This window comes from Sander lucioperca, chromosome 7, assembly GCF_008315115.2.
Source record: "Sander lucioperca isolate FBNREF2018 chromosome 7, SLUC_FBN_1.2, whole genome shotgun sequence".
Taxonomy (NCBI): Eukaryota; Metazoa; Chordata; class Actinopteri; order Perciformes; family Percidae; genus Sander; species Sander lucioperca.
The window spans coordinates 5,103,932-5,116,637 of record NC_050179.1 but is presented as its reverse complement, the minus strand read 5'-3'; the positions used below and the strand labels follow the sequence as shown (position 1 = coordinate 5,116,637).

The 12,706-nt window shown below is 38.6% G+C and overlaps 1 protein-coding gene across 1 annotated transcript; it reads right to left on the bottom strand.

Moving 5' to 3' along the window:
• Positions 1 to 2,380: 2,380 nt before the first annotated feature.
• Positions 2,381 to 12,457, bottom strand: rhcgb (Rh family, C glycoprotein b). The gene is made up of 11 exons (XM_031283218.2): positions 12,089 to 12,457; positions 7,109 to 7,298; positions 5,887 to 6,037; positions 5,461 to 5,608; positions 5,181 to 5,347; positions 4,760 to 4,897; positions 4,440 to 4,576; positions 4,168 to 4,292; positions 3,934 to 4,007; positions 3,515 to 3,582; positions 2,381 to 2,857 (listed from the first exon to the last, which is right to left on the bottom strand). Exons 1-11 carry the CDS (start codon positions 12,306 to 12,308, stop codon positions 2,824 to 2,826), a joined length of 1,452 nt encoding a protein of 483 aa, XP_031139078.1. The 5' UTR covers positions 12,309 to 12,457; the 3' UTR covers positions 2,381 to 2,823.
• Positions 12,458 to 12,706: the final 249 nt, after the last annotated feature.

The following is a 12,706-nucleotide window of genomic DNA, read 5'->3' as shown; positions in this document are numbered from 1 at the left end:
CTTTTACAGCTCTCTTTATAAGGGAGTGAACATGGATCCCCTGAATACTTCTCTAACCGCTGTAGATCCTCGTAACTGTGAAGTGAATTTAGGGGAGTTTTACTGCAGAGTGACTGCCACATATGTGTAAACTGTAAAACAGCAGATGGTTTTGCTGCCAACATAATAACAATTAGACACATTATGCCATTTCATTTTCTTAAAATAATACTGAAAAATAAGAAAACAAAGCTGAATAGCCACAGCCAGGTGCTCTAACACGACCTCCCACGTTGTATTTAGCCCTGTAGTGCTCCATATATTTAACATTGTATAGAAGATTACAAACTAATCTCAACCTACAAACAACATCACTTGCATGCAGAGAAAACATGCTTTTCCTGGTATGTTCTTTATCATTAATGAGCGTCTCCGCAGCCCTCTGTATGGGAGTATGTTTTGTGCAGCTCCCATTCTAAGCTCTTGTCCTGCACCCTCTTTCCCACCGTCTCCTCCCCCCGACCTGTCAATCAAAGATCATGATTGAGCCCGGATGGCAGGCAGTCAGTCATCAGCACTGAAAGTGAGGCCTCATTCTCTGTCTGTCCCTCCCCCTTTTCATGCCCCCTTGCCTCCTCAAGTTTTTCCATCTCACCTTCTCTGTGGCCTCTCGGTCTCTCCCCTGCTCCTCTGCACAGTTTGTGTTTCCCCCCTGTGGAAGTCACATCTGTGGTCAGTGTCTGTCCAAAGGAGGGTAAACGTCTTCAAACTTGGCTGTCATGATGCCTTGAGGCTTGGCTCCCTCAACCTCAGAGGGGAAGGCCTGGTATCATTTATAAATAAGTCTGATATAGTTTTAACAGGCCCTCGCATTTGCCCTGTATGTGGCTGATGAATGACGATGAGTAAAGTTGGAGCAGGAATTGGGGGTAGGATGAGAAGAGGCCTGGATTGTGTGCCTGTGTGTGTGTGTGTGTGTGTGTGTGTGTGTGTATTTGGGGGCTATCGGGGGCAATGGGGGAGCCTTTCTTCCCAGCAGGGCTGCATCTCGTTTAATTGGAGCACTTGTGGCACCATTTCCTCCTTTACTCAAACACGTTACTGATGACAAAAGAAAACAGCACTAAGCCTGCCTTTGTTAGCGAGGAGACTGGACGAGGTGATGGATTCCTCGCTGCAACTCATGTGTGGGAATCATCCGCACTCCCACCATGTGCTGCTGCCTGCCTTCGATCATTGTAACACTGCGGCCAGGTGGGTGGAAGACAGAGCACATGGAAATTACAGCTGCCATCAGGAAATTAAAAAAGGGCTGTTAATCAGATACAGAAATAAACTGCATAGTAAAATGACATTCAGTATGTATAGACATCATGGTCAATTTATTGACTTTTTTTTAATCATAAATCTACTCCACATTTCTACCCAGCAATGTGCAAAAAATAGCCCCAATATTCAGAGTATGAATCCAAAGGAATGATCTCTATCAATCATTCTAAAATGATAGACTGCTCCAGCATATGTGCGTAGCCCTGTCAGTGATGCTGCCCTTTTACTACCCTTTGACCTGAGGTCATGATGATGAGGCTGGTCTCTAGTTTGTTTTTGGTCACCCCAGTGTCCCGAGAGAGCAATAAGGGTGTGATCTTTACCCTCTGTCTGACTCCACTAGAGAGGGGACGCTGAAGGGCTCTTAAATGCCAAAATCAACTGATTTCCTCCTCTTTTAATTGGTCAATTTTGATTTATTTAATCCATTATTTCCTACAAAATTGACTTTTTAAAGTGGTTAAAAGTTATTCAATTACTCAAATTAATTAATGAATTATACTTAATTTATGCAATTACGACGCTGTATTAATTCTTTATTCATTTTCAAAATTACATTACCAATAAAAAAAATGTGTTACTTTTCAAAACAGCGTGACATAAATATTCTACTGTGTACAACATTTAAATGTACAAACAGCAGGTTTTGACAAAATCAATAATTTTCAGATCGATAACGTGGATAAAAATATCCACTTACCCTCTATTTAGCATGTTTATGTTTATATTGTTATGTTTATGTCATTTAGCATTCATAAGCAGTGTAAACAAATGGTTTATAATACACTGTACTGTAGGCTAGTTGTGAGCAAATCTCAGTGTTTATTAATGTATTTCTCAGCAACTACTCCTGTGCTCACCCATAGGTAGATGCTGGTGTAAAAACACATAATAAATGACAATATTATAAAACACAACTCGTAAAAAATATCCTTTTTTCAGAGCTAACATCTACATTATAGTGTCTTATAAGCCATTTATTAAGTGCTTATATAGTGCTTATAAATGCTAAAGTGTTACCTTCCAGTGTCAAGTAGTTACTTCAAAATTAATATCACAGCTTTTATTTTTAAAATCCATAATCAGTAACATGATCCATACCTCTCAATGTAAAACATGTTCATGAAGACACTCAAAATTATTTCTGTTTTTAATGCATCTAATTGTAATATATGGAAACTCAACTAAACATAAATGAAGCTGACAGCATAAAGTTCCCAAAAAGTCTGTGTATTCTCTTTAATAAATGTTACCTGCAGTCTTTTACGTCACACAGACAGAAAAAAATGATATTAGAAAAAAGGTGTGAAAGCTACTCAACTCAAGCAACTCAAGTGGATTTGAAGAAAACGTAATACAAAACATGATTCAAATATTTCTCTTACAACCATTTAAAGTAACATTTATAATTGATTGGAATAATTGATATTAATATTTCTGTCCAGCAGGAAAATAAAAAAGGAACAAAGGGGCAGTGCGATAAAGACAGAGATCCATCAGGTTCAAGGACTAGCGTCAGGTCTGCTCCATAGTGAAATGTGACTCCGCTCTGAAAGAAAAGAGCATCATTTAATGTGTAAAAAACAAGGACACCTCACAGAAAAGTTCTAGCTCGCAGCGTGTGGTGTCAAGGTTTTGATAAATGTATTTTCTTCTATGGCCTGAGATTTGGCCTGAAGATAAACTTGTACACACTCTACTGGGTAGATTACACAGACTCATTATAATCATATCATTTTAATTTCCTCAGTACACATGACTTCAAGGTCACTTTGAAGAGCTGCAGAGCTGTGCTGTGAAACCCCCCCCATCAACAAACAGCACAGGTGAGCTTCACTGCACAGCACACAGAGCACAGAGTCAGCATTACATAATCTAGTCAACACTGAACGACAGGGACAGACACTCAAAGACGTTCTTAGGGGCATTCTGAGATTTAATGGGGCATTTTTGTCCCCCCCCTTGCCCCCCCTTTGTCCGACACTGATCCAGATTTTGTGTTCACACTGTATTCAACAGTATGAATAGACAGTATTCCTAACAAAGGGTCAGAATTACAAAGAGTCACATGTAGTCTCCGCAAATGTGGATCTGCTGCCACCAAGAGGATACTGAATGCAACACAGTCACACACGGGCACTTCCTGAGATTAGCATAACTCCATGACCAGAACACTGTTGTCAGATGAACTAAAAAGGACACTTACACATCTTTGTTCTGCATGTGGTTGTTGTAATGAAGGACTGGTGAGGCAGCCTCTTCATCCTCAGGAAGCTGTGAACAACAAGATGACTCAGGGGGAGAATAATAGTTGGTCACTAAAACTGCTGGTAAATGTATGATGCTGTGTTCACTTGTTTATGAACCCTTTCTCTGTAAACAGAGGTGGCAGAATGGCAGTAGCCCATTCAATAACGTACACAATGAGTGGAAAAACATGGTAAGGAACACAAAACAGTCAAATGTTTCTGATCAAGAATAGCAAAAATCCATTCATTTATTCATCCTGTATTTATAACTTTACAACTTCTGTAGATGAATTGAATGAACTACTGAATGCATTGTGGTTTGATATTGCTATAAAAACTGTAAAAAACTCTTTATGGTTGTAAAGAATACTCTTACCTCCCAGTAGGCCTCATCATTAAAACAATTGTCATCTGCAGGATCTCCCCAGATAGGTAATCTTAAGATACAACCTGAAAATAATACAAATAAGTAATTATCCCAACACACACAGTCTGTCATCCGCTGCCTGCAAACACATGCATCTTCTTCAAACACAGTAATGTCACAGTTATTTGCATACTGTATATTTTCGGTTGTACGGTTAAACTGAAGGGTGGTTGAATCGCTTACCGACAAGGATGCCTCCGCCCACACCAAAGCAGAGAGCCACACAGAGGCCTGCAGCCTGATACCCACCCTGCTGTGTGGGTACCACATCTTTGAATTTACCCTCAAAGTCAAAGGTGTTAATGAGCCTTTAATACAGAAAAAGAGAGGAACTCACAACAATGTTGTTCTTTCAGAACAAAGAGCCAAAGTATTCTTTAACTGGTTTTTAATCTTCTATCCATTTATTTCAAAAAGTTACCATGACCTCTCTATTTGTAAGCAGGGCCACTCACCCTTCTTCGCCATAAACAGACTTTGATGCAGATGCAGCAGTAATGGCTCCCACAATGCCACCTATGAGTCCTGGCATGGCATGCAGGTTATGGATTCCACATGTGTCCTGGATCTTCAAATGCTTCTCCATGAAAGGCTGAAAGAGACGTATTAGTTAGTATTAGTTATGCTTACTTAAAAATCTTAACTCCTCTTTGTATTTTCATTTTTATTGGTGCATTTCTGTAGCTAACTGCCTGGATTGATGAACACTTTCAAAAACTAAACTGAGGCCTATCTCATAATAGATCTAACACAATAAACCAGATAAATACCATACCGTGAGGTAGATATATCCCAGTGTGGAGATTATACCACAGCAGAATCCTACGATCAGAGCACCATAGGGCATCAGCATGAACTCTGCTGCAGTCCCCACTGCAACACCTCCAGCAAGAGTGGAGTTCTGGATGTGAACCTGGAAAATATGTGCAGAAAATAAATGCATCTGTTAGTCATCAGTTTGATCTCTCTTTACTGAATAATGAGGTCATTGCATCAGTTGAAACTGATGCATCCAATCCACACAATGACTCAAAAGTCATGCCAATGTGTTTGACAATTCAACAAGGTGATCTATTTCAGCACAAGTACTGTCAGCTTGACAAATATACACACCTCCTATTATCATGTCCATCATACATATTAGCTTAACTTTATGAGTCTTCGTGACTGACAAAAGAAACAGTGCTGATCGTTACCATGTCTAGTTTTCCATGCTTGTTGAAGAGACTCGAGATGGCCATACAAGTGAGCACAGTTGAGGCCAAAGCCAGGTAGGTGTTAATGACTGCTCTGTGCTGCCCGTCCCCGTGGTCTGAAATGGCTGAGTTGAAGCTGGGCCAAAACATCCACAGGAAGAGGGTGCCTATACACAGAAAGCAGGCTCGATATTAAAAATGCAGCAGATCCAAAGTACCTCTAGAACAATGGGAAGTATTGTGAAAGTAAAAAAAAAAATCAGTATTAAATCATGCCCACCAATCATAGCAAAGACATCTGAGTGGTAGACGGAGCCCTGCAGACGACTGCTCTGGTTCAGGTTTGGCCGATAGAGCATCCATGAGATGCAAAGACCATAATAAGCTCCAAATGTGTGGATCGACATGGAGCCCCCAGCATCTCTGGCCTACAGGAAAGACGATATTAGCAGCAGATACAGTAATTACAGCTATAAAAATGCTATGAGGTGTTCTACTATGGACCCATATGTGTTTCACAGGGTTTGGACATATGCTCAGTTTCTGCATCAGAGGGCAACTGAACCATAAATACACAGATCTGAAAACGACATCCAACCTAGTTGGTGTGTTTGGTGAGTTGTAAAAACATCATCAGCTACTGTACACCATGAGATGTTCAGCTGAATGATATCAAAACATAAAATAAATTATTGTTTCAACTTACATGTATGACACTCACGATAATATATTCATCCACAGCAAACAATGTGACGCCAAACAGAGTCAGAACCAGCAGCTGGACATTACTGACTTTACCAAGCACCGCCCCGTAGGCTATTAAGCAGCTCGCCACACAGAAGTCAGCATTGATCAGGCTAGGGAAGGAAACAATGTCAAAATGTAGTGGACAAACGAGGAAATATGACATAATTTGTAATCTGTACTGGACAAAAAGGGATGTACCTTTGCAACAACAAGAACAACAGTAAACCAAATAAAGAGTACAACCATTCAAGAACAACTAGGTCATTTTGAGCACTTATTTAGTTATCCTACTCTTTCACAGCCATCAAATACACTCACTGGCCACTTTATTAGGCACCCCTTGCTAGTACCATTAGAAGATAGGTACATCATCTGTATTTCCAATCTTCTATTTTCCAAGTTTGGAGAGCCTGTGCCAATTGTAGCCTCAGTTTCCTTTTGCTGACGTGCAGCCATTCTCATCTAATCTCTGCCATCAACAAGGCATTTTCTTTTTTTCGGACCATCTCTGTAAACCCTAGAGATGGTTGTGCATGAACATCCCAGTAGATCAGCAGTTTCTGAAATGCTCAAACCAGCCCGCACCAACAACCATGCCAAGTTCAAAGACACTTTTCTTCCCCATTCTGATGCTTGGTTTGAACTTCAGCAGATCATCTTGACCATGTCTACATGCCTAAATGCATTAAGTTGCTGCCACATGGTTGGCTGATTAGATGTTTGTGTTAACGAGAAGTTGAACAGGTGTAACTCATAAAGTGGCCGGTGAGCATAAGTTGAAACCAAGCAACTTATGGCGACACTTCAGCAGTATCATCAGTTTCTGTTTACCTCCAACCTATTGAGTCCACAAACACCATTGTGCCTAGACATATCATTATGGGATCCTGTCAGTCAGACTGGCTTTTCCACCTCACAGTGTATCTCTGTGTTTTGTTCTATGAAAACCATGCAAGTGGAAATCTGCCGTATTCCGATCAGACGCATTTCCGAGTAATTAAACAAAAGAGCCAGAGCTGAATAACATCACTTCTTTGAGATGTTCACAGTTGTGGCCTTTTATGCACAGTATTATCATTGAGCCACAAGTTACTGTTGTTAGTTGTATACATTCATCAAAATGAAATAGAATAAGAAGAAGGGATGCTTTGGACTCATTGAGAATAAAACCGAAGAATTACTTTTCAACTCCAATTCTGATCTTTCCCTCTGCATCCAGGGAGTGGAACCAGCCTTGCATTAGCAGTGCCCATTGGATGCCGAAGGCTGCGATGAGGAAGTTAAAACCCACCGCGCCGAAGCTGTAGCGCTTAAGAAATGTCATCAGGAAGCCAAATCCAATAAAGATCATTACATGGACATCCTGGAAACCTAGGTCAAAGACAGAAGAAGGGAGAGATGAGGATGATCATAGGAATTGGCACAATGAATAGAAATCAGGAGGAAAGGGTTGCACATCCAGAACAAATTGGAGTCAATGCATTATTAAAATAAAGAAACAAAACAAAGATTCTGCAAAATGAGTTGTCATGGTTAGGGATATTTTATATACACGTCCTCCATTTGACGATCAATATTGCCATATATTCTCGGCTTATTGCAGGTATAGTATATCTCTCTGACCTCTCTGGAATATGTTTTCCAAAAGGAAAGACACATTATATAATGCAAAAAAATAAACATAAAAATATATCATGTCATATAGGCTATCATTCAATCATAATTGCATCCAATGGTTTCATCAGGACATTGTTATTTCAGCAATGAGTATTATTTAGCCAATCATTTTAATGTAAATTAATTAGTTAATTAAATTAGTTCCTACTTATGAATGAAATTACATATGAACCATTTTTATGCTTTTTGGTCAATTTATATAACTATTTGTCCTTGTGATGTGACAGCACTTGTACAGTGAGTCCCACACTGACACATCATATTAAAGTAATAATTAACAATAGACCAAAATCTAGGCACAAACCAGTGCCAAATTTGTTCATGGAAAGAAACAAAGCCTGGTCCCTTGCTAGAGGCTCTGGAAGTAATTCTGATTGGATTGCTTTTAGACAACTCAGAAACAGATGCACATCTATGCCGCCAAGGAAAGCCCAATCTGAGTACTTTCTAGACTTAGTCTCTAGCTCATATTCAGACCCTGCACATATTTGGAAGGCTGTACAATCTAATAAAAAATAACAACTTCTCCTCTATTCCTACTCAGATCAAGGTCGAGGACTGTCTAGTGTCTGACCATGAAGAAATTCATTTAGCCTTCAATAAACATTTTGTAGCTGCCGGTCACCTTTCTGAGAATGGGGGATTAGATCACCTTCCAACTGATGACAATGTATTCGCTGTTCATTGTAGGCATACATTTACCCTTGATACTGTCTGCTCAAGTGTAGTTAAAAATGCTCTCCTTACCATCGATCACAGGAAATGTACTGGAGAGGACAATTTAGACCCCTATTTTCTTAGGCTCCCATTCCATATTATCACTGAGCAAATAACTTTTCAATCCTTCAATTTCCTCAGGTAGGACCTATAACTAGTTCCCACCAGGAGAAAATGGCTCATGTTGTAAGGGAGGTGATAAAAACAATCTCAACAACTATAAACCAATATCCAAACTGCCATGTCTGTCAAAGATCCTGGAATCACTGGTGAATAATCAATTTAAGGTGTTTCTGTCTAGAGCCTCCATTTTGAGCCAATTTTAGTCTGGCTTTAGAGCAGGGCACAGTACTACAACTGATACTTTGGTCGTAAATGACAATGTATCAGCCTTAGACAGTGTTGGGCAAGTTACTTCCAAAATGTAATACGTTACTGTCATTTGAGAGTGTATATTACAATATTACTGTCTCTGAATTGTAATGCTTTACACTACTTTTGCGTTACTTTCAGTTACTTTCACCAAAATAACCGCGGAAATAGGCTATGACTTGCCAGGTAGCTTGTGAATTTTCACCACCGGATCAACATTTTTATCTACTTTAGCCTACATCATAATTTATTTATTCATATTTTGTATTATTAATCTGAATCTGCAAAGAAAGCTAAAAAATAAATAGTGAAGTAAAACGTACAATAGGCCTACTTGACTCAGAATTGTAGAAGTATAAAGTAGGAGAAAAAATAAAAATAGGCCTACTCAATTAAAAGTACCTAGCCTACCTTATTGTATTGAAGTAGGCTACGGTATAGAATTCCCACCGCTGATAAATGTAATGCTAATATTCACGTGTAGCAAGCCAGACAATAATTCCCGAATATCTATCAGTTGCTCGGACACACGGCTGTCCGCGCTGACGTAGCCTACCGTTGCCTGTTGGGAGATGTTGTCCGTCCCATCTCTGGCTCTGACCACGGGAACAGCGACAAGGCAGCACCTTGTTTCAACGCAGCATCTAGGCCTACGTATCTGAACTAACTTCACCCCGGTACGTATCTCGCATATGTAGATGTCTCTGCAGTCATCTCAACCATCGAATTCCAGCAACAGGAAACGTTACTCTTTTACTCGCGGACTTTTTTTTCTGTGGCGAAATGTTTCGCGGTGTTGGTGAATTCTTAAAAAAAAAAAAAACTTGAGCGTTACTGAGATTGTAACGGGTATAATATTACCGAAATTCTATTAGTAATGCGTTATATTTACTGCGTTACAGCAGTTACAATTGTTTTACTTTTGTAACGCGTTACTCCCAACACTGGCCTTAGATTACAAAAAAAGAAGCACTGTGCCACACTATTTGTTGGTCTTTTCTAAGCTTTTGACACAGTAGATCATTGCTTGCTCTTACAGAGGTTACATAATATTGGCTTTGATATTAATGCTTGTTATTGCTTTAAGAACTACCTATCAGAGAGACAACAATCTGTTAAATTGGGAAGCTACAATTCAACATTTTTGACAGTAACAAAAGGTGTTCCACAGGGCTTAAATTAGGTCCAGTTCTTTTCACCATCTATCTCAATAATATAATTTCATTTTTGTTAAACTGTCACGCCCATCTGTACGCTGATGGCACAGTGCTGTATGTTGCTGATTATGTTCATCTAGCAATTGAAAACTTACAGCGTTCCTTTGATATTGATTGATTAAAAAATTAATTGAATCCTGATTATGCTTTTTACCAGAGCCAGAGCTATAGATTTTACCAACCTTAATATATCCACTATGAACGGACTCACGACTGAGAGAGTCACAGAATATAAATATCTTGGCATCTGGATTGATAAAAAGCTCTCTTTCAAATTTCACTCAGGCAGAAAGTTGGTGTTTGGTGTTTTAAGCCCCCAAAAAGTTGGCTATTTCTACAGAAATAAAAGTATCTTCCCCATGTTTTGTAGAAAAAGGGTTGTTGAAGCAGTTTTCATGTCAGTCTTGGACTACGGTGATGTGATTTCTAGACATGCATCCTCTTCAACTTTTAAATCTCCGGACTCAGCCTATCACTCTGCCTTGAAATTCATAACCGGTCATGTCTTTGGTAGGCTACACATCATTGTATTTTATATGAAAGTTTTGGGTGGTCTTCTCTCCAAGTGAGACGTGATACTCACTGGTATCTCTTTATCTATAAGGCCCTTGTTGAAAAAACTGCCATCTTACCTTAAAGAACTTCTCTGTTACTCAGAGGGACATCAGACTCACTCTACTGACTGGCTTTTGCTTCATGTTCCACAAGCTCGGTCTAAACTTGGAAAAACTGCTTTTAAATTTAGTGCCCCTGACTCCTGGAAGAAATTACAGCACTTTCTTAAAATTAACTCACTTGTGCCTTTTGGACAATTTAGAAATCTGGTTTTAAACCTGCAAACTTCTGCTTTACATAAGTGTACTTTATTTTGCATCCGTATCATCCTAATTTATTTATGAAATCATTGTCTTGTTATCTTTCTTATGATGGTGTATTCTTTTCTGTGTTGTTGTTTTGTTGTTGTCTTTGTAATTACTCAATGACATTGCAATGAGGGTCGACCCTCAATGATCTTTCAAGTTTAAATAAAGGTTGAATGAATAAAGACTTATAATTTAGGTGTATGTATGATAATGCACAAATAAAATGCTAGAAGGAAAAGAAACACAATAAAATGAAATAATTATAATGCCTCTATTATAACTACAATTCCATCTGCTCAGGAAGTCCTTGGGGTTGTGCTTGAAAGTCTCAGAAACAGGTGACTTTTCTTTGTGAGACAGTTCATAATTATGACACACCTCAGGATACAATGGGTTTCCACTGTGCTATGAAATATTATAGTTTCTATAGAAACATTTACAGCCCAAACCCTGGATCACATCAGATTGGATGACACACCTCAGGATACAATGGGTTTCCACTGTGCTATGAAATATTATAGTTTCTATAGAAACATTTATAGCCCAAACCCTGGATCATATCAGATTGGATGTTTTTTTTTGTTTTTTTTACAGCCTAACAAACAACAAATGATTCAAGCATTTTTCAGGATCCTCATAGCAACACTAGCAGTGACATAGTGTTGGAAAAGAAGGGCCCTTGACTTTAGTACTTTGGTACTTAGTGCCCTGACAACAAACTGTGTCAGAATGTTCATTTATCATCTGACATCCAACACCATTTCTGAGATGGCTTCTTGTCAGCCTGACACTGACACCGTGGGTTGTTGGGGAAGTGTAGAATACAACCACACACATTCAATAAATTCAAACGTACAGCCCAATATATATATATATATATATATATATATATATATATATATATATATATATATATATATATATATATATATATATATATATTATTTAATGGTAATAAAGAGGTAAGTGTTGACTTGTCAGCTACAGTTAAACTGAAAAGAAACCCTGAGCAGAGTCAAGCCCCCAAGGGAAATGTGCACCTGGGGGTGTCAGAGCCTTGTCAGCAACATAGGAATAATATTAAAGGCCAATAGAAGTACAGAAAAATATTAATACAATGATAAAACAAAAAGCTAAATGTGCATGCATAAATATATAGAACTTTAGTTTAATAGTACAAAGGCGGTGTGTAAAGATTTAAGAGTTGCTAGATTATCAAATTAGGAATTAAAAGAGATGGTTGAGACATTACACATTTGAAAAAGAGATTATATTAGAGAAAGAAGAAATAACAACACAAAACCAGGTCACTTACTTGGATATCTGAAGTAGAAGTCATTATCAAGGTCGGATAGATTGTTAGCTTTTTTGTGCTCTACCCAGTGTGGATCTGATTCTTCATTGTAACGAATAAAAATCCCAAACAAGATGATCATGGCAGTTTGCCACACAAAGCACACTGCTGGAAAACTGATATGAACATTAGTATTCTTTGGATAGTCACACAATTGCCTGAAGCTTTGAATACAGCCCATTGTTTTGGTTAGTTTAAATCTTTTGTATGTTTTTTGTTTCTTTTTAAAGTAATAAGAGGCGCAACTGAATTATTCAAGTGAGCCGTCCTCTGTAAAAGTACCCTGAGCATCTTAAGCAAATGTGAAGAGGAAAAAAGATGGATGTTTGCTTTAATATGAGGACACTCCCACAGTCACTCCCTCTACTATTGAACTTGATATGCACTAGACACTGTTCAGGTGACGTATCATAACCCTCATCGTGTTTTGTCTACCCATCAACCATGCAACTTTTGTCCTCTGGGTTTAATTGTTTACAAAGCATGCAGTATAAATTATCAGCCAATTATATATCTTTGCCATCTTCATTCCTCATTACCACTACTTTTACATGTCTTTTTGAAATTCATGGTCAATAA